The sequence below is a fragment of the Setaria italica genome, chromosome III (genome assembly GCF_000263155.2).
Source record: "Setaria italica strain Yugu1 chromosome III, Setaria_italica_v2.0, whole genome shotgun sequence".
In the NCBI taxonomy this organism is placed as follows: Eukaryota; Viridiplantae; Streptophyta; class Magnoliopsida; order Poales; family Poaceae; genus Setaria; species Setaria italica.
Window position 1 is genome coordinate 7,306,432 of NC_028452.1, and position 20,850 is coordinate 7,327,281.

The 20,850-nt window shown below is 48.0% G+C and overlaps 1 protein-coding gene across 2 annotated transcripts; it reads left to right on the plus strand.

Annotated features, from left to right (window-relative positions):
- Window positions 1–9,956: 9,956 nt before the first annotated feature.
- Window positions 9,957–13,893, plus strand: LOC101784815 (protein IQ-DOMAIN 14). 2 transcript variants are annotated; one of them, XM_014804898.2, is made up of 4 exons: window positions 9,957–10,686; window positions 11,917–12,411; window positions 12,539–12,745; window positions 12,842–13,893. In XM_014804898.2, exons 2-4 carry the CDS (start codon window positions 11,947–11,949, stop codon window positions 13,589–13,591), a joined length of 1,422 nt encoding a protein of 473 aa, XP_014660384.1. In that variant the 5' UTR covers window positions 9,957–10,686; window positions 11,917–11,946; the 3' UTR covers window positions 13,592–13,893. The 2 variants fall into 2 exon arrangements, with proteins under 2 accessions (XP_014660384.1, XP_022680613.1); XM_022824878.1 differs by lacking the exon at window positions 9,957–10,686 and adding an exon at window positions 10,701–11,008.
- Window positions 13,894–20,850: the final 6,957 nt, after the last annotated feature.

A 20,850-nucleotide genomic window follows, 5' to 3' on the forward strand; every position in this document is an offset into this window, starting at 1 on the left:
TGCAACGTAAGCGAGAAATTCAGCGGAGCAAGGCTGGCCTCTTTGCGAATTTTCAGGTGGCTGCAGCGAATGACGTTTGGCCCTGAAGTCAAAGGTTTGACCTGGGCAGCTGGTTTCGAGTGGGTTTTACACCTCACTAGGTCAGTGCGCCGTGCGTTGCTACGGGTAGTAAAATATTTCAGCGCAATATGAAGAGCGTGGGAAATATGGTGTTGATCTAATCAACGTATTGTTTAAGGCTCATTGAAATCCACAAGCATCAACATTTGCGTAATAGTGATAAACAAGCATAAACATAGTATACAAAAATAGTTAATTCAAGTAAAATTATAATCCAACGCCATGTCTCAGTTCAAACTTAACACAACACTTGAAACTGAATATACATTTGCTCTTTGCCTTATGCCCAACTGTAGTAACGATTCAAGCTCACCGAACCAAACAGCCTGAACAGACCCTGGATAAACAACCAATCCTGAAAATATTAGGACAGTACCTTCCCCAAAGCCCAGTCAGCAGAATCAAAGTAATACCTTCCCCAAAGCCCAGTCAGCAGAATTAAAGTAAGCTCTTTCATGATCCTCATATGAAACTTTAAATAGGTAAGAGGACATGGACATTAGAGATAAAAATAAATTAACTTCTCTTGTTATGGTGAATGCATACCATCTCTTTCATTGTGATAAGAAACTTCTACTTTCTTATCAGATATAACAGAAATCTGACATAAATCTACTTTCTCAGTATAGTTACGGAATTCAGACATAAATCTTGATATGATGAACAATATTAGTTTATAGGATACATACAGATCACTACATCCAAATAATAGACATTTAATGTCTTAGATAAGACCGAAGCTATAATTATGATATGAATAGCTTAAACTCCTCACCAAATATTTGACTACTCTTCCATCTGGAGTTTAACAGTAAAGACCGCGGTAATAGTGAAAATGGTGTAAAGTATGAGGCTTATGAAATATGGTGCTCCTTCCAACCTACATGAGCCATTCTAATTCTAAATTCACCCCATAGTTAAAGTTGGGTCACATATAGTACCCAAAACATGCATACCAACAGACCTGCTTTGCTCAAAAAAAAAAGAAGGAAAAACATATGTCAAAGAAAAGGGAAAAAGAAAAAAAAATGACCATATTTGGATGAGAGCGAGTGTCAGTGTCCAAAAGTCATAAGCATATGAAGGGAACATGAAGTGGTGGAAATAGTCAATTCATAAAGAAAAAGATTTGGCATACCACTGAATTAGTATAAGTAACAAATTATAGAAGCTGTTCCTGTAGACACCATTCAGCTAGACACATGTTTCTGTATCAGAAAAAGCTTAGTACTTTTAACAGCTTTTTTATCACCATTGTGATCACTCATGTTCCTGCCTATCAAGAACATGTGTATTTACAAAAAAAAGTAACTGCTGTGTCAAACAGATTCGAGATGTTCTACACCGCCAGTTACTGCATAGAAACAGTCAATACTGCAATTCAAAATTCCCATATATTACAACTAAATTCTATGCTCCAACTCTATAGAGTTCTCAATTCAGTTCTGTAATGAGGAGAAGCCAGATTAGTCTGACCCTGTCAAATTCTGAAAGCTCCAAAACTCACCCATGCTAAGCATGCTGATCACCCTACAAAATGGCCGCACATGTCAAACACTAAAATAAGATATATAGCTTTGGTTATCACTGACCACATCTTGACCATTCCATAGGCACAGAGAAATGGAAATAGTAAGATCAATTGAGAAAGTTTGCATTCTACTATGTACAACCTAACTAAAAAGCCAACACGGCAAACAAAGAATCACCCGTGCAAACGGCACCCGAGCTAATACAGTTGTTTGCTGTACTTTCAGTCTATGAGCCGAAAACTAGTCTAACGGACTGACACAATTTGGCAAACTTTCAGTCTATGAGCAACAAGAAATATATATAGCTCAATTGAAAGAACAATCGCTAAGCCAACAATCAGCAAAGAGCTCACAATGATATCTTAGCACTCTTGTCGTGCCATTCGGCCATATGCATTTTAATACATGTGGAAGCCAACTTCACAAACAAGTAGTAAGTACCTCTGAAAACCAATATGTTCATACTCTGCATTGTAGCTTCCCTCATCACACTGCATGACATAATCAGATAAAGCCATCAGTTTATCATACATTCATACAAGGGATCAATATTGCAACACAAGATGAAAACAAAATATTCATGACAATGTTGCACAGCTGGTTTGGAATATGTACCCACCACGTTTTGTAAAAAAGACATCTAGAATTAAACATAGGCTCATAAGGAAATGTAACCCTTGTTCCATAAAATCATCAGGGTGATTTCCCCTCCCTGCGCCTGAGTTATCAGCCGGCCCTTTATCACTAAAATCTCTGAAGTCCCTTTCTTAATTACGGAGATAATGGAAAAGGGATAAAGGATAATATATTTGCCTTTGTATTGATGAGATAATGGGAAAGGGATCAAAGCATTGTCATCTCATACGTTCCCTGTTTTTTTGGGAACTTACAGCATTTGCAATATGAAGCTGTAATACAATAGGATAGTAGGATAAAATACGATGCTTCACCATATAATTCAAAAGATAGTAAAATATTGTCCAAATTGGACTCCATATTAACAGGGTATTTTTCTCAAGCTAATATTCCCTACCAGAATACAACCCACCTTCTCAGCTACATGCCAATTGAATTGGACAGAGATCTAATCGGGCTTCTAAGATCTTATGACAATCGGGACCAATAAATTTCTTATCAACTAAATTATATTAGAAACCAAATCAAAAGGCTTAGAATACAAACGCTTGCCACTTGCAGGAAGATCAGAAGAATCATTTTGTTTTTCCGTTCTAATAAACTTTACTTCAGTGTGTATATGTAACCTGATGCTATTGAAGAGAGTAGCAGCATCTTACTGCGGCAAGTAACTCATGACCGATCGGTGAAAATAGGTGAACAACATAAAGTGTGGTTCATATGATGGGACATTATTAATCCGATTAGTACAGTTGAAGTGAGAAGGAAATACTGATATAAGCTGCAATAAGCAAGCTTACCTTGCTTTTGTGTGACAGAACGTTAACCTAATAATCTCTCACTTAAATAAAATAAATTAAAATGCCAAATAGTGCACAAATAATAGAACGGGTTTTACAATTCCAAAGCACGAACTAATCTTATAATTATTCAGGAAAAGGATCAATAAGAAACAGCCTAGTGCAGGAAGCAAGAGATAAATTGGTCTTGCAATAAAGAGCAAAGAAACCAACACACCCATGTCGTGAACATAATAATATAAAATATAAAAAGAAAATGCAGTATAGTTAGGAGGATGTAGAAATGCCTAGAAGAATTTGTTCGAACTTACCATTGTCCATGAAATGAGGCAGTATGTGCAGTCCACTATTCATGTAAAAAAGTTTATGCGCTGAGCAACCCTTCAGGTCAAAGACGAACCAGATGAGATTTTGTGCCCCTAATTCGAGTAAGCAAAATGATAAAACAAGAAGGAAAACATCAAATTTTCACCTGGAACAGTGGAGCACGTAGTCTCCAACCATTCTTTAAAACTCTCCTCCATTCTGCTCACCTCCTTAAAATCTACAAGTTGAGGGATGAATTCCTTGGCCTCCGATCCATATTCTTCAGGAGCATGCAAATCCCACCCTCTTCCTCACGGCTTTTTAATAGAGCGGAATGCAGTTTGGCCACGAAGGGTACGTCGTTTTTACTCGGTTTTGCTTTTTTTTTTTTAGCTGTACAGAGACTCTGACGTGGCTGACAATCCCCCTCCAGCACTGATGAGATGAGATCAGGGCATCAGGCATTCAGGCCAGCGCCAGCCTATGCCAGGTGGTGGCCCGCACACGGCTTCTGCCGATAATCCGTGGGTCAGCGGGTGTATGTTTGTCACTGGTAGGGTGTTCTCTTCTTCCTTTTTCAAGAGCTCAAGGGTGCAAACTGTGATGGCGTATTTTTTGCCATTCCAGGTGCTATTGAGTTTTCATATTCAAAGGCACAAAAAATTTGATGGAACGTAAGCGAAAAATTTTGAAGTTTGATGCTCGACGGCTCCGCCAAAATAGGTAAAGGAGTTGTCCTAAACAGTTTACCTGTCACATCAGATGTTTGGATACTAATTAGGAGTATTAAATATAGTCTAATTATAAAACTAATTGTACAGATGGAGTCTAATTCGCGAGACGAATCTATTAAGTCTAATTAGTTCATGATTTGACAATGTGGTGCTACAGTAACCATTTGCTAATTATGGATTAATTAGGCTTAATAGATTCGTCTGGCGAATTAGTATAGGAGTTCTGCAGTTAGTTTTATAATTAGCTCATATTTAGTCCTCCTAATTAGCGTCCGAACATTCGATGTGACCCTCATAAAATTTAGCACCTCGAATCCAAACACCCCTAAAGTATAATGCGGTGGACCAAAGATAGATAGCCGGGCTGCTCTCCTTGTACCTGCTTGGCTCCTCGATTGTCTGGTGCCTGCTAAGACTCAACTTGCAGTTAGCAGCCTCGGTGCTCACCTTTCAAGCAAAGAGACAACGAAAATGCTCTAAAAGCTTTTGCATATCCCAGGAAAGATTTACATAGGATAGTAGCCCAGGAAATATCAGAGCGGCTCTTGCGGCTGCGAGCTTCAAAAATTGCTCGAAAATGAAGGGTCGCTTTATTTCTGTACTTTTTTCGCTTTTTTTTGTTTGGGAGCAGGCTGTGAATTTTTTTTCCCCTTTCGGCGTCGAAAATTCAAACTAGCATAGCTTGTTGTAGCATCTCTCCTCTTTAGGCATCACGTCAAGGCACCTTGCTGGGAGTAATATCCCTTTTCCACGATTTTTTTTGCTCGTAACTGATACGTTTCCAACTGAGCCTCACTATTCCATAGAAACGAATTGGGATTAAATATTTTGAGACTCGCACGTAGATGTAGGTTTAGTTTAAAAAAACTGTGTCATAAACATCTTCTTGTTGCATTAAGTAAATAAATTATGATATAAAATTCCGTCATCAAAGTTACGTATGGCACACCACCTAGTGACCCAGAATGGCCTTCTTGATGCGGGTACACCATACTACTTAAGTACCAACAGCATGTATCGTCACACTGCTTGACGATTTGCTATCAAGAGATATTAGTAGCAGCCTAGTCGAGTAAAGTTCCATCTTTTCCCCTTTTTTGTTAATCTGAGTAGGTTGGTGGATTGAAAGTGATGTGGCTGCTCACAAAACTTCCGATAGCAGCCTGACTGGTCATCTTGAAACAAAAAGGGCAGACAAAATGCTCAAGACTTTTGGTGCATTACCTTTCCCTTTCCTCCCTGCAGACTGACCGTGATTGCACGGAATTTTGCAATGCTACTAGTACGTAACATCGCTCGGATTCAATTCGGCTGCTAAGTTAGACCGTGAAATGTCACGATGAGAATTTGTGAGGCGCCATGGGCCGAGGCCCATAATCGAATCCACCATTGGGCCAGCTGCGAGCGTCCGTCCACTCACTATCACAAGGCGGCAAGGCCCAGAATCGATGCCACCATGCCCATTTCTGAAACGAGAATGCTTAAGGAGCGAAGACAAATCTAGCGAAATCACTTGCGCCACAAGCAATCACCGTCAGTTTCAAAACGACCATCATAAATCAGCGTCAAGGGAACAGGGCGGCTGGTTCGGTCACGTGACGGCACAATAATGCCCCCTGCACGTCCGCATTGCGTGCCTGCAGGGGTTGCGAAGCCACGCGCGATGTGATGATTGGCCCGCCGGCCGGACGCAGCCTTCCCATTGATGTTGTGGCCTTGCGGGTTGTGGCGCGGCCGGACACGGGACAGGGGACACCGCGATGTGATCCGGCCTGCCCGCCTGGTCGACCACGGAGGCGGCCGTGGAGCACTCGAGCTCGAGTTCTCGCGCGGCCTCCGAGGCGCCCCACGGCGGGCAGGAGGCCAGGAGCTGGTCGTTGCGGTACGGCGAGGGGCGCAATGACCGTCGTACCCCTGGCTACTGGGGATTCTGGGGCGTCGGTCGCTGTTTGAATCCCGCGGCCCGAGGCCGGCAGCGGCGCGCGGTCTGGGGTCAGGGGCGTCAGGACAGGCAGGCCCCCGTGGTGCCAGGCAGCCAGGCAGGGGAATAAAAACCGACCATGCCGTCACCTGACGTCGCCGGAGAAGATTCCTTCTTCCCTCGCGCGCGGTCCAGAGGCCCAGTCTCTCTCTCTCTCTCTCTCTCTACCTCTGAATTCTGAAAATCTGAGATCGGATGGACGTGCTGGTTCTCTCTCTTATCTCTGCGCAAAGCCCAGTAGCCCACCCGCAGCGTTGCTGAACGCTGCCTGCGTGTCTCCCTCCAGATAAAAAGATTCCAGGATCTTAGCTGCAGGAGCAGGAGCAAGCCGGTGCCGGTCGGTGCGTGTATGGATGGGGGCGCGCGGCCCCAGGAAAGGCGTCGCGTCGCACGGGACCGGATAAACAAAAGAACCACCGCGCACCTCTCCATCGGGTGCCGGCGAGGAGGTGGGATCGCCGGTCACGTGCAGCAGCAGCCGCTCGCATACGTACGTACGCCTCCGCGACCGCCGCCGGCGGCGGTGGGGAGGAGCGGGGCAGAGCCGCGGAGGACGCGCGTACGTACGTGCTCCGGCCGGCCCGCACGGCTCGGTTGGAAATGATTTGGAGGCCGTGCGGGTAGGACGCTGCTGGTACGTACTACGCACACGCCTGGCCACTGACCTATATGTGTGTTTGTACTTGTACACATACGTTTGCATCACGCAAAGCGGTTTTTGAATTTGTTACCGAGCGAGGCCACCTCCATGCTCCCAGTCCCAGCGTTCGAATTCGGAGCTACTGCTATGGTTGGATTAATATAACCGTCACGTATCCAATCCAATCCTATCCATGATCCTACATCACCTGTCTACTCTATCCCCACCAGCTCCGACTCCGCCGTACTGCATGCGAGCGAGCTGGTCCCAGGCAGGTAAAAAAAAAAACCCGGAAATGTAGCACTACGTTACAAACTGTGACGGGCACGGTGGTCCAGGACTCCGGCCACGGCCAGCTTAGGTTTGTACTAACATTTTGCCAGAGGACGGAACGCATATTACGCGGCCGCGGACGGAACGCCGTAAAAGCCGAGCGCGAACCGCCCGGGATCACCGTACGGCGTCCAGGCCCGTTCCGCCGCCCCCGGAAAAGGACGGAAGAGCCCCTCAGCTTAGCTTCCGTAATCCCACGGCGCTGTACCAGGGTCCATGGGGCGCGCCCCGGGCGCGCGCGGGCGTGCGGGTGGTCACGGCCATCGGCCGCGGGGAAGGAAAAAAAAAAGGAGGCGCCGCGCCATCTCGACCTGGAAAGCTGCGTGGCTCGTGACCCGGGTCGGCGGCGACCGACGAGGCGAGGCGACGGACTCGGTAGCTAGCCAGCTGCTAGGCGACGGGTCCAGCATGGATTAGCTGGCGGCGGAGCAACTGCCTTTTACGGCGATGAGTGATGATGACGACGGAAGACGGGTTGCGCTTTTGCGCCGGCGACGGTGGAAGCTGTCGAGGCTGGAGGGGTCACACGACTCGGCAACCGGCTTCCTACTTGCGGACTGGACCAGTGGGTGGCTGGGCTCGAGATGTGCATGGTGACTTGGTGAGCGAGGCTTCAAATAACCCGCATCATCACAAGTACTGTGGTACTAGTACTAAGTTTCAAGATTAAAAAAAAACTGTGGTAACCTCTGATGATGGTCCCACGATGTGGCGTTCATGATGTCAAGGACTTCGCACGGGCGGGTACAAACGGTGGTGGCCGTCGGTCGTGTATTCACCGTCACGCACAAGTCTCCAATGATACCATAATTGTGTTTTCGAAGTGGCAGTCGCTTGGATGCTTTGATTACCACCTGAGCACGATCTAAGGCATTTCGCCACGTACCGCTACTTTCAACAATTTCTCTCCGGAGAATGCTGCATCTTGCCCCCGCACCACACAGTCGCTTTGTTGTCGATCATGGCAAGCGTGCCGCGCTCACCGGATGCCAGGCTTCTATCATCACCGCTTTCGTTTCCGCCCTCAGTTAGCCAGCAATATCTGTTTGTTTCTCTAGCCCCTACCACCTTTTCTCATCCCAAATTGAGAGGAGCCGCCATCGAAATAAACCCTAACCGTAACACCAGCTTTCTCTATAGCTACTCAACTGTCGGTAACCCCATTACGCCGCCCTCCAACAATCACATTGCTCGCAACGCATACATTTCCTCTCTCATCTCTTTCAATGCCGGTGCGCTACCACAAGCGCCTAATTTGTGGCCACACTCATGACTTCCACGAACCCGTTGATGAAAAGGTCACTCGAGTGTGCTTTAGCGAAGGTAGCAAGGGGTATTGATACCCCTACTAAACTTTAACACCTGTCACATCGGATGTTTGATACAAATTAGAAGTATTAAGCATAATCTACTTACAAAACTAATTGCACAGATGGAGTCTAATTCGCGAGACGAATCTATGAAGCCTAATTAGTTCATGATTTGACAATGTGATGCTACAGTAACCATTTGCTAATGATGGATTAATTAGCCTTAATAGATTCGTCTCGCGAATTTGACTGCATCTATGCAATTAGTTTTATAATTACCTCATGTTTAGTCCTTTTAATTAGCATCCGAACATCCGATGTACCTCGCTAAAGTTTAGCATCTCGTATCCAAACACCCTCTAGGTCACTCGAGCGTGTGCTTCAGCAAACCCGTTGATGAACTGGTTGGATCCGAGGGCTAGCACTGAGGAGGCCCCATTTGGTAGGGCTTCTCAAAGTGCTTCTCCACCGATTTTTGATGAAGCCCTACCAAAGGAGCAATTTAAAAATGGTTCCACCACCGACTTCTCCTCTCTCTCCAAGCATTAATTTATCATAAAATTACTCATAATTACATTGAGAAGCCGTTTTACAAAATATTTTGCAAAATGGTTTCAACTTCACGGGAAAAGTCACTCTGTCAAAGAAGCTAGAGCTGGAACCGTTTTGGAAGAAGCCCAGGCTCTGCCAAACGGGGCGTGAGGCTCTTCCAATCTTGCTCCGGACGGCACGTACCAGCACGTGCGCTAGCTGAAACGTGTAATCATGCGTCGTCCGTGGTACATCTATCATGTACACACGTACCTTGAGCATTAAGATATGCAAACTAGCTAGGATTCAAATTCAAACGCTATCCACCACTACTAGGGCCATGTTTAGTTACTCCCAACTTCCAACTTTGACACTATGCAAAAAGAAGATTCCCCATCACATCAAACTTGCGGTACATGCATGGAGTACTAAATGTAGATGAAATTAAAAACTAATTGCACAGTTTTGTTGTACTTTGCGAGACGAATCTTTTGAGCCTAATTAGTCAATATTTGGACAATAATTCACAAATACAAACGAAACGCTACAGTGTGCTACAGTGCTGTAACAGTAATTTGGCACCTCCCAAATTCCCCAACTAAACACGGCCTAGCTTCCAAATCGAACGGACGCGACTCGATCCATCCTCCATAACTCCCTCGTACCCGATCATCAAAAAGAAAAATATATCGAGTAACAAAACACCTCCCCGGCCGGCATGCTGATTGCGAAAAGGGTACAATGATGCATGCTTCGGCTTCACTACCACCCCCACACAGTGTGTGTGGGTGTGCGCGACACATGCGCTGCTGGCCTGGTACGACGCGACGACGGCACGCAGACGACAGGTTCAAGAGCACCCGGCCCCTGGGCCGGCGCACGTGCCGGCAGGCCCATGCCCATACACCATCATGCACACTCGCGTCAGTGAGCCTGTGTGGGCACAGTGCAAATGAAATGCATACGCTTTTGCTTGCTCCGGTCGTAGCATGCGTGATCGCCGATCATCAAGTCGAAGCTCTCCAAATCACCCCCTGATCGATGCACTGATCTGCGGCGGCAACCACCCCTGCAGGCTGCAGCCAGCAGCATGCATGCCATGCCTTTTCTCCCCTTCCCTTCGTCCCTCCCGTCCCGTCCGTCCTCGCCTATTTAAGCAAGCCTTTTCGCCATCGCCTTTCCGCCATGAATTGCAAGCCTACGCGGCTGGTGTAGTGCGCTAGCTCCTGCTCCGTCCGCCTGCACCTCCATGCATGCCGCGCTGCGCCGGTAGTAGTGCACCACCCAGTACAACCGTAAAGCTCATCACAGCTCTGGGTCGCGTCTCCGGCCCGCCGTGACGTACGTACGAGATCGACGTCCGTGCGCGCGGGATCCTCCGCCTCCGATCCGGCTTTGCCGTTGGCAGGCGCAGGGGCTACCGCCTACAGGGCCACTGGCCTGTAGCGTAGCCTTTTTGCCGTGCACAGATAGGTGTGGCTGGGATCCGATCGTGCTCGTCAGCAGTCAGCTCTCGTGCATGGAGGAGATGCTGCTGCAGCTGCAGTAGTGGGGGGTGGTAGTGGCCGCCAGCCTCCGATCCGCCTGCAGGTCAAGGCGCCGCGCCGCTCACGGGGGTTGAAGGGGCGCGCAGCTGGCTGGTGGTCGCAGCAGGCAGTTGAAAAGCTCCCCCAGCAGAAGCGCCGGGTGAGGTGGGGGTTGATTCCGATATCGCGAGCACCAGCAAGCTAGCCGCCGGCGAGCTCCTTCGTCTTCATCTCGAGGTGGTCACTCGCTCTCCGCTTCCCGGCCTTCTCTCTCTCTCTCTCTACTCCCGTGCTGTTGGTTTGCGTTGCATCTCCGAGTTTTCCTTCTCTTGCATGGTTGGATATCGCCATATCGGAGCGCGTACTGTAGATGGAGATCATGCTCGCGTTGCATGCCTTGTCCCATTCGACGGCCGCATCGATCCCGCCTCGTTTCCTCCCTCTCGTCTCTTGTGCGTCTGCCATGTGTTATGGTCTAGCTTTTCTTGCCAACTTGGGCTGGGCTGGGGCACCACCATCGCTTAACTCCACAGTTGAAGCTCAGGGAGAGGATAAAAGGGTGAGATTCTTCTCAATGGTTGCAATTTTTTTTGCGCTCTCTCTCTCTCTCTCTCTCTCTCTCTCATGCACGTAATTTTGATTTGACGCAAAGACCATCGCCTCCGAGTTTCTCTCTCTAGATAGACCGGTAGTAGACTGCATGCAGATGTTCTTGTTTCCAAAAATGCGCTCTACACTTGTTGCTCCCAAACTGGTTGCCTTCCTTTTCTTTCTCCCCCTTTCTTGTTTGCGTCTTTTTGGGCTGACGCTGTCCCTTTTCGAACCTCGAGTACCCAAACAGATCTCCCCCTCCCACTCTCTCTCGTCACGCTACTCCCTCGCATCCGTTTCCGTTTCTTCTTTACTTTAATGGCGATGAGCCGAGGAGAGAGACAGTGAGAGAGAGCGAGTGAGATCAGAGAGGCCCATGCTTCGCTTTGTCCGCTAATGGCCGCTCCCCGCACCTCAGGCCTGTTTGGCAACCATGTGTTAAAGTTTAACACCTGTCACATCGGATGTTTGGATGCTAATTAGGAGTATTAAACATAGGCTAATTACAAAACTAATTGCACAGATGGAGTGTAATTCACGAGACGAATCTATTAAACCTAATTAGTCCATGATTTGACAATGTGGTGCTACAGTAACCAATTGCTAATGATGGATTAATTAGGCTTAATAGATTCGTCTCGCGAATTAGCACAGGGTTCTGCAATTAGTTTTATAATTAGCTCATGTTTAGTTCTCCTAATTAGCATCCGAACATCTGATGTGACACTGTTAAAGTTTAACATCTCGTATCCAAACACCCCCGAACCCGTGCCCTCTCGCACGCTTCCCTTCCGTTTTCCCTCTCTTATTCAAAACTCGACACCTCTAACTGCCGTCACCTCACCTCACTCGTGTCTTCTCACTCTACTCTACCAGCGCCAGCGCCCCGAGCTGCCAGGTCCGGCGATGGGCAAGGCGGCGCGGTGGTTCCGCAGCTTCCTGGGCAAGAAGGAGCAGGCCAGTAAAGACCAGAGGCGGCAGCAGGACCAGCCGCCGCCCCCGCCGGCCACCGCCAAGCGCTGGAGCTTCGGCAAGTCCTCCCGGGACTCGGCGGAGGCCGCCGCGGCCGCGGCCGCGGGCGCCGTGTCGGCCGGCTCGGGCAACGCGGCGATCGCGCGCGCGGCGGAGGCCGCGTGGCTCAGGTCCGCGGCCTACGACGAGACGAACAGGGAGCGGGAGCAGAGCAAGCACGCCATCGCCGTGGCCGCGGCCACTGCGGCGGCGGCGGACGCGGCGGTGGCCGCGGCCCAGGCGGCCGTCGCCGTCGTGCGGCTCACCAGCAAGGGCCGCGCCGCGCCCACCCTCGCCACCGCCGCCGGCGGCCGCGCCGCTGCCGCCGTCAGGATCCAGACGGCGTTCCGAGGATTCTTGGTAAGCTAAGCAGCCACGCACCAAGCCAAACTCTGTGATCGAATCGAACAGTGCCCTTGTCTCTCCGCCATGTTCGTACGCCTTGCTCTGTTTCACACCACTGTTCTTTGCTGTAAAAATTGCGCAGGCGAAGAAGGCGTTGCGCGCGCTCAAGGCGCTTGTGAAGCTGCAGGCGCTGGTGCGGGGCTACCTCGTGCGCAGGCAGGCGGCCGCCACGCTCCACAGCATGCAGGCCCTCGTCCGCGCTCAGGCCACCGTGCGCGCGCACCGCGCCGGCGTCCCAGTCGTCTTCCCGCACCTCCACCACCCGCCCGTCCGGCCGCGCTACTCGCTGGTACGAACGCCTCTCGTCGACGCGCCGTCCAATGTCTCGCCGTTTCCGTCGATGTTTGCTTGCTGACGTGTTTGTGGGTGATTGGCCGGTGTGCAGCAAGAGCGGTACGCCGACGACACGCGGAGCGAGCACGGCGCGCCGGCGTACGGCAGCCGGCGGATGTCGGCGAGCGTCGAGTCCTCGTCGTACGCGTACGACCGGAGCCCCAAGATCGTGGAGGTGGACCCGGGGCGGCCCAAGTCGCGCTCATCCTCGCGTCGCGCGAGCTCCCCGCTGGTCGACGCCGGCAGCAGCGGTGGCGAGGAGTGGTGCGCTAACTCCGCGTGCTCGCCGCTGCCGTGCTACCTGTCCGGCGGCCCGCCGCAGCCGCCGCGCATCGCCGTGCCAACCTCGCGCCAGTTCCCGGACTACGACTGGTGCGCGCTGGAGAAGGCGCGGCCGGCGACGGCGCAGAACACGCCGCGGTACCTGCACGTGCACGCGCACGCGCCGGCCACCCCGACCAAGTCCGTGGCGGGCTACTCGCCGTCGCTCAACGGCTGCCGGAACTACATGTCGAGCACGCAGGCTTCGGAGGCGAAGGTGCGGTCGCAGAGCGCGCCGAAGCAGCGGCCGGAGCTCGCCTGCGGCGGCGGCGCTCGGAAGCGGGTGCCGCTGAGCGAGGTGGTGGTGGTGGAGTCGTCCCGCGCGAGCCTGAGCGGCGTCGTCGGCATGCAGCGCGGGTGCGGCGGCCGCGCGCACGAGGCGTTCAGCTTCAAGTCCGCCGTCGTCGGCCGCATCGACCGCACGCTGGAGGTGGCCGGCGTCGAGAACGACCGCCTGGCGTTCCTGCAGAGGAGGTGGTGACGGCTCCTCTCCATTGGGAATGCCAGCGAGACGACGAGAGCCTCGGGGGAGTAATTAGCAATAAGAACGCGTTTTCATGTGTTCTTGCGAGTTCTCGTCCTTTTTTCATTCTTCTTGCTGTTGTTGTTTTGCAATGTGATCAATCATGCGACGTGTGTTCTTTCCTTTTCTTTTCTTTTTTGTGTTTATTTGCGGCAAACAAGTGTATGAGAAAAAATTAGATTCATACTGCACTTGGCATGTAAATTCTTGCCCCTATTATTGATGCTGTTCTTGGATTGTGTCCTTAATGGTTTCTCTGTTTGTCCAGAGCATTGAGTGAGCTGTTTCCGCAATTGTGGACGCACCCATTTAACTGAATCAGCAGAGGTAGTAGTGTGTACCAATCTTAGGGCACTCAGAATGAAGAAACTGCATATTCATTTGGAAGGATCTTCATGTCATCTAGACACTACCTATTCATTTGGAAGTAGTTTAGTGGAGTACTCCGTACTAGGTTTTTACAGTGAACCGGGGGGGGGGGGGGGGGGGGGGGGGGGGGGTGAGTTTGGAACTAAAATCGTCCGGACCCATGGCAGTCGAAGTGACCGATTATTTGATTGAGCCCCATCCTACCTACTAGTGCAATTCTAGAGCGCACGAGCTAGGACAGAGTACTCAAAACCAAAAGTTGGTGCTACGAATTCGATCAGGTCTCGTTTGGGTCCAAGGAATTGGAATCTATTTAATGGAGTAGGCTAATTTATGTTGGAATGTGGCATTCCACAACTTTCCAAAGTTTAGATATAAGCCTATCTTAAATTCATGGGGTGGGAGATGGAAATTGATTCTATAGATTATGGTTATTAGATGGAATTCAATTCTTATAGCACGCTCTTACACTCGCTTCTCTATAGTAGAAGTGCAGCATACAAGTATCTCTCCCATATCACCAACTATAATATACAACTATATTCCACATACAATTATATTAGCTTAATTAATTTGTGTCTAAATTATGATTATTAGGATGGAATTCAATTCCAATGATCCAAACGGGGCCTCAGATTCTTTTCGTGGAGCCTACCTACTGATTCTAATTTTATGTCCTGCGGTCTCGTTCAGAACCTAATGGGACGACCGGGCCTAGCAGTAGCCACAATCAAACCCATCGTGACGTGAATCGTGGAAAAGGGGATGGGAATGGAAATGGAGTAGGCGATTTGGTTGGCACCCGAGCCGTCACGAACACGACCAAAAACTGCACAAATTCAACGCCAAACAGGGCACGAAACTTGATCTCGGATTTTGAGTTTGGAGCAGGGGCGCGGCGGGCGAGCTCCGCTGCTACGGACCAGTCGGCCGCCCGCTCGCTCGCCGGGGAGGCACGGAGAACTGAGGTGCCGGAAGGCGACGCGGCACCGGCACGGCATGTGGCGGCGCTGGGGCTTGGCTGACAGGTCTCCCGCGCGCCGGAGGCCGGACCACGCGGGCGCACCGCCGTCAGGCGTCAACCACTGTGCGTGACTCGGGCAGCCGGGCTCGCCGCGCTCAGCTCGATCCGGGAGGCCGGCCCCAACACGTGAGGGCGCGCGCGTGGGCCGCCTCCTGTCGCCGGGGACGCGGGCCCCGAACGGGCCTCCGCCCCACTACTCCCTGAACAGCGGGTCCAGGTTGCTCCCCCTCAATTAATCCCCAAAGAGAAAGGGGAGGAGTGAAGTCGCTGCTGCACAGTTCGCTGTGCGCTTCCGGGCCAGTTTGGTGCAGCCCCACGGGGCTCGACTCCTCTTGACATTTTACCGTAGCACGCAGTCTCTTTTCTCTCTTTTTTCCCTCTCTCTCACATCTGGCGGAGGAGCTGAAGGAGCCACAAATGATTCCTCTAACACCACTGCACGCTACAGTGGTTGGAATCGGAGCACCATAAGCCCGACTAAATAAGGTCTCCGTTTGCTACTCATTAACCAGTGTTGCTGCTGATGTCACACGTGCCGTCGACTGGGGCCTTCCCGCTTTGTGCGGCTGTCACCGGAGGATTTGCCAGCGTACAATTGTGCGCTTCAAGTAAGGCCAGTCTCAGTCAACAGTTTCATTATACAGTTAACAAGACTGAGAACTAGTTTCATGGGGATGAAACTTCTCTCATATATGATGAAATAACTACTCCTCTCTCCTCGTAAATATCTTGGCAAGTCAGTAAAATTGTGATGTAGCATGAAAATTAATGCTCATGAAACTCCCCGTACAGAAAATCCCATCTTGAGAGTTTTCTTTCTAATTTCTATCCTAGTATGGTTGTTATGAGTAAATAAACAAGGAGTGTGGTGAGTAACTAATAGCGTGATTGGTTCGTGCTCATGATACCATCCCGAACCATTCGGTTTTAAATTTTAATCATCTCGGCCTAAAACATACTTATCCGTTATTGAGTTGTCCATCCCGTATGCATGAATGCAACCGTTTCTCGGATTTGGTTCGACTACCTCGTCCGAAACCATACGACCCTAAGAAGAAAATGCGCCCGTCAAGAACCAACTGATCTCACCCGTGAAACCAAATAAGCTCCAAGTCAAAAGGTCAAGTACAATGCTTGTTTTGTAGTGACCACGTTCGCTACAAACAGTTTGGTCTTTTATCTCATAAAAAAAACAGTTTGGTCTTCCATTGCAAGTTGCACCCATAACCAGATCGCACTCGATCTATGCCCGTGACAAACAACAAGCATGTGATCGACGAAGATGTTGGCCTGGGGCACCACTGACACCGCGGAACCCAGTGGTTACTGGCTTGCTGGTCCTCCTCTTTTTCTCATGCATCCTGATTGCTGGAACTGGAACGTTGCCTGCAGATGGAGACACGGCGAGTCTGAATTAAAAGCCATCCATCCATTCATACAACCTATCCGTCCCCGTGGCGCCTTTCTTCTCAGCAATGATTAGGTTCTGATTTGATGGATGAGAGAGGACTGAGGCACCCCCTGGGTGACCGTGCGGTGCTCCTAGAGCTGCATGCTTAGTACATTTTTTCTGTTCAAAAGATTCGTGTCCTTGCATTTGCATTGCCCTTCTTTTTTCTGCACGTTTCACAGTTTGCCCAAGTATAGCTCAGTGTCATTTTTTCTCCTGTGTTTGTTTGCGTAAAGTACGCGGGCGGTCGGTTCCTAAACTTGTCATAACGTGTCATCTAGATTCCTAAACTCTCAAAATATATTTTCAAATCTATAAACTTATCTCAAGATATCATCCGGACCCTAAACTCTCAAAACACATTTTCATGCCCCAACTTATCTCAAGGTGTCATCCGAGTCCTTAGACTCTCAAAGTGCATTTTTAGATCCCCAATCAAGCGCCAAGCGGCACATGCACAACCACTAGCATAAGGTGGTTGTAAAGGCAACGGGCAAGGAGTAAGCATTGCCATGAGCAACGTGTAACAAGTTTTTTTTAAGATTTGAAATGTATTTTGAGAGTTTAGAGACTCGGATGAAACCCGAGGACAAGTTTGGGGGCCTAAATATGCACTTTGAGAGTTTATGGACCCAGTGACACCTTAAGACAAATTTGGGGACCTGAAAATGCATTTTGAGACTTTAGGGACCCGAATGACACCACAAGATAAGAGTTTTGAGACTCTTTTGTTTTGTAATCCATACAACTGCTCGGTATCATTTTTTTCCTCATCATGTTTTTGGATTTGACGGTCAAGTTTAAATTGGGAACATTTTTTTTTAATAACGGAATTGTCTTTAGTCCGGCCTACCGTCCAGTGCGATAAATAACATCTAATGAAACTAAACTCGAATGCGCCTATGTAAATGAACGAGGAGACGAATAGGTGAATCTATTGATTGTTTAGAACAAAAACTGTGATTTTATCTTTATATATGGAGAAGAGCCGTGAACATGTCCGTTTAGGAGGACACATGAATCGCTGAGTGGTGGTCGTGCCGAGGACTAGCGGCGGATGGTAGCAAGGTTGACGATGCAATGGTGGGCTACGAATGATGTTTGCAAGTTGGCTCGGACAGAGGGCATGTGGCGGTGACGAAGATGCTCATCAAGTAAGATGCTTGGTGACGGACCTTAGGGTACACTGCTATAAATATGTCAGGATAGTGACAGATTAGAGCTGCTGGTTAAGGATGTTTGATACAAGGTGTTAAACTTTAGCAGGATCACATTGAATATTCGGATGCTAATTAGGAGGACTAAGCAGATGCTAATTACAAAACTAATTGCATAAATGGAGTCTAATTCGCGAGATGAATCTATTAAAACTAATTAATTCATCATTAGCAAATGGTTACTGTAGCACCATATTGTCACATGGACTAATTAGGTTTAATAGATTCGTCTCGCGAATTAGACTCCATCTGTGCAATTAGTTTTATAATTAAACTATATTTAATACTTCTAATTAGTATCCAAATATATTCAATGTGACATGTGTTAAAGTTTAGCATGAGGTATCTAAACACCTCGATAGTGAGCAAAGGTGACCTTTGTAACCTCATTGTAGGGATGGTTTCCAACCGATGGACTCGTCGACCCTTTGTAGCCCTGCACTGCACAAGTGCACATGGAGGCCTGCCGCGGTGGTTCGGCTCGGCTCTCGAGCCCAACTACGACCTGACCTCACCCCGTCCGAGGCCGGCTGGTGGTGGGCACACACCCTCGCACTCGCACGCATGAGCTAGATTTCACCCAACTCGAAGCGCATGCCTAAGAGGTTGTTTGGATCCGGACTAAATTTTAGCTCCTGTCACATCGAATGTTTGATACTAAAAGTATTAAATATAGGCTAATTACAAAATCAATTTCACAACCCCTAAGCTAAATCGTGAGACGAATCTATTAAACCTAATTAGTCCATGATTTGACAATATGGTGCTACAGTAAATTGTAATTACAATCATGTTTAGTCCTCCTAATTAGCATCGAATATCCGATGTGATACGGACTAAACTTTAGCTCTAGCATCCAAACACCCCTAATGCTGCCAATTTTGTTTCCATCCAGACATTTTCCTACTGTGCCATGCTGCTGTGTACGTGCAGCTCGCTTACCTCAGTTACGTGTGCGGTCTTATCCGTGATCGGAGTAAAACTAAAATAAAAGGTACTACCATCAGTAAACTAGCAGTATTTCCCAAAAGTTCAGTCACTGTTGCTGCGTGTCATTTGTTTACTACCTGGCACTTGCTAGTACAAAACAGGTGAACACTGCTCCATATGGATCTTTTCAAATCGTACTATCACTGATCTACTGGCCATTTTCATCATTTTCTAGCTTAGTGATGTATCATTTGTATATGTTTGTTTGCACCTAAGTATCTGTACTTTTAACCTTCTTAAACTGACACATGTAGGTTAGGTTAGTTGCATTGAGTGCACTGTACTTTTATATGAACTCAACGTTTTCTATTTCGCAGTAGCTTCTCAACCGTTGAGAAGACACAGATAGCCCTAATATTGTACTCCTATCTAGTTAGTTTACTATAGTTCTCGCTCAGAAGTAGTACATGCTATGCAGCACTGGATGATGCCTGTTTAAACTTGTTTCAAAAACTTTGGGAGTCAGCAGCTGCAACCACTGACATGAGGTGATAGTGTTAGATTTGTTCTTTCAGTGTGAGCAGGTTGGGTGTGCGTGTCTTCCACGTACGTCAGCCATAGATCAGCGTTGGATCAGGAGATTATGCATGCAATTTTATTGCTAGTACTTAGATAATTTACTTCTTCAGAGTCAGAGTTCTTAATGCTGCAATACTGCAACATGCCAACATGGTGGTCTAATATTACAGTGAATCAGTGATCATGTTACACAGCAGCTTACTTGCTAAAAGCATATCAGTGTACCACAACAAGTAGCTGGGCTTGGGCTTGGCTCGGAAACTACTCTCTTATGATACAATTAATTCCGTAAATGCACTGTTTCTCTATTTTGTTTGTAAAAAAAAAGATTATGAGGCCATGTTGTTAGAGATCCCAGGCTCTGTAGCTCAAATGCTCAATGCAGAAACCAGTTGGTCACTTGGTCAGTGCATCAGTATGCCGCTACGGTGGTAGACCAGCTTTTAGTGTGGGGGCAGCACTGAAACTGATGATGATGCGGTCGTACGCGTACGTACAGTGTTTATACTGCAGCTGCACGATCTTTCATGGCCTGGGTCTCGGTGGGGTTTCGCCCTGCAACCTGCATTGGCAAAGCATGGCATGGGTCTTCTTCTCGAGGCTGCTCCTCTTCCACGCCATGTCCACTCAGGATATCAGGAGTACTGCAGTTCGTAAACCAATCTGTATTTCAAATCTTCTAATAGATTTTGCAGCGACTGATGATATGTGATAAGAGAAATTTATAGTCAAAGTATATGTCTAATAAATAATTTTTACAAAATCCTATAGCGTCTCAGAAAAAGAAAGGGAGATTTACCTGCTCGCTATATTCAGCCCTTTGTCACTAGTCGTGCAGTGCATCTTACCTGCAACCTAATAATTATTGGAGTAAACTAATTTAACAGTACTCCTACTACTTCCAATAAACAAATAGGAGACTTTTGGCAGGCTGTTCATGTTTCAGTGTCACCATTTCTTTACTGCTTATACTAAGTACTGGGCAGGTGAAAACTGTCCAAGGATCTATCCAAGCTGATGTGGCCCGTAACCAGTTTAAATTTTTTGAATTCGTACTGGCTGCTGATCTCTAGCTATTTTATTCGCCCTTTGTTAGCTTATAGGTGTTTATGTTAGTACCATCTAAACCTGTACTACTGTTAACCTTCTTGATCTGACATAGGTTAGTTGTGCACATATTGTACTTTCTGAAACTTTGGGATTCTCTAATGTTTCGTACTAGCATTTCTTAGAGTAGTAGCTTCTTAATCGCTGAGAAGACCTATACATGTATGGCGCTAATTGAATCTTACTACTATAGTTGTACAGTTTGTTAAAAAATGAGTTATAAAGTACAACTGGTTTCTGTTTGCTTAGAAAAACTCGGCCTGGGAGCTAGGTCCTGCTCAATCCGTTCTTAATTAGAGCAATTTGAATCATTGAATGGCGAATAATCTTACAAGCTGAAGATCAACATGGGATCAGGAAATTAAGCACATAGAAGTACTTCGTTTTCTGCACTAATTGCAGCTAGGTTAGGTACGGTGTGCTTAAAAAGAGTTTTTAATCTCGGAACTTGCAAGTTGATGATCCCTTTATTTTGTTTGCAATGTGTATTTTGTTTTGTTAGGATGAGAAGACTCATTTATGTGCTATATATAAAATTATA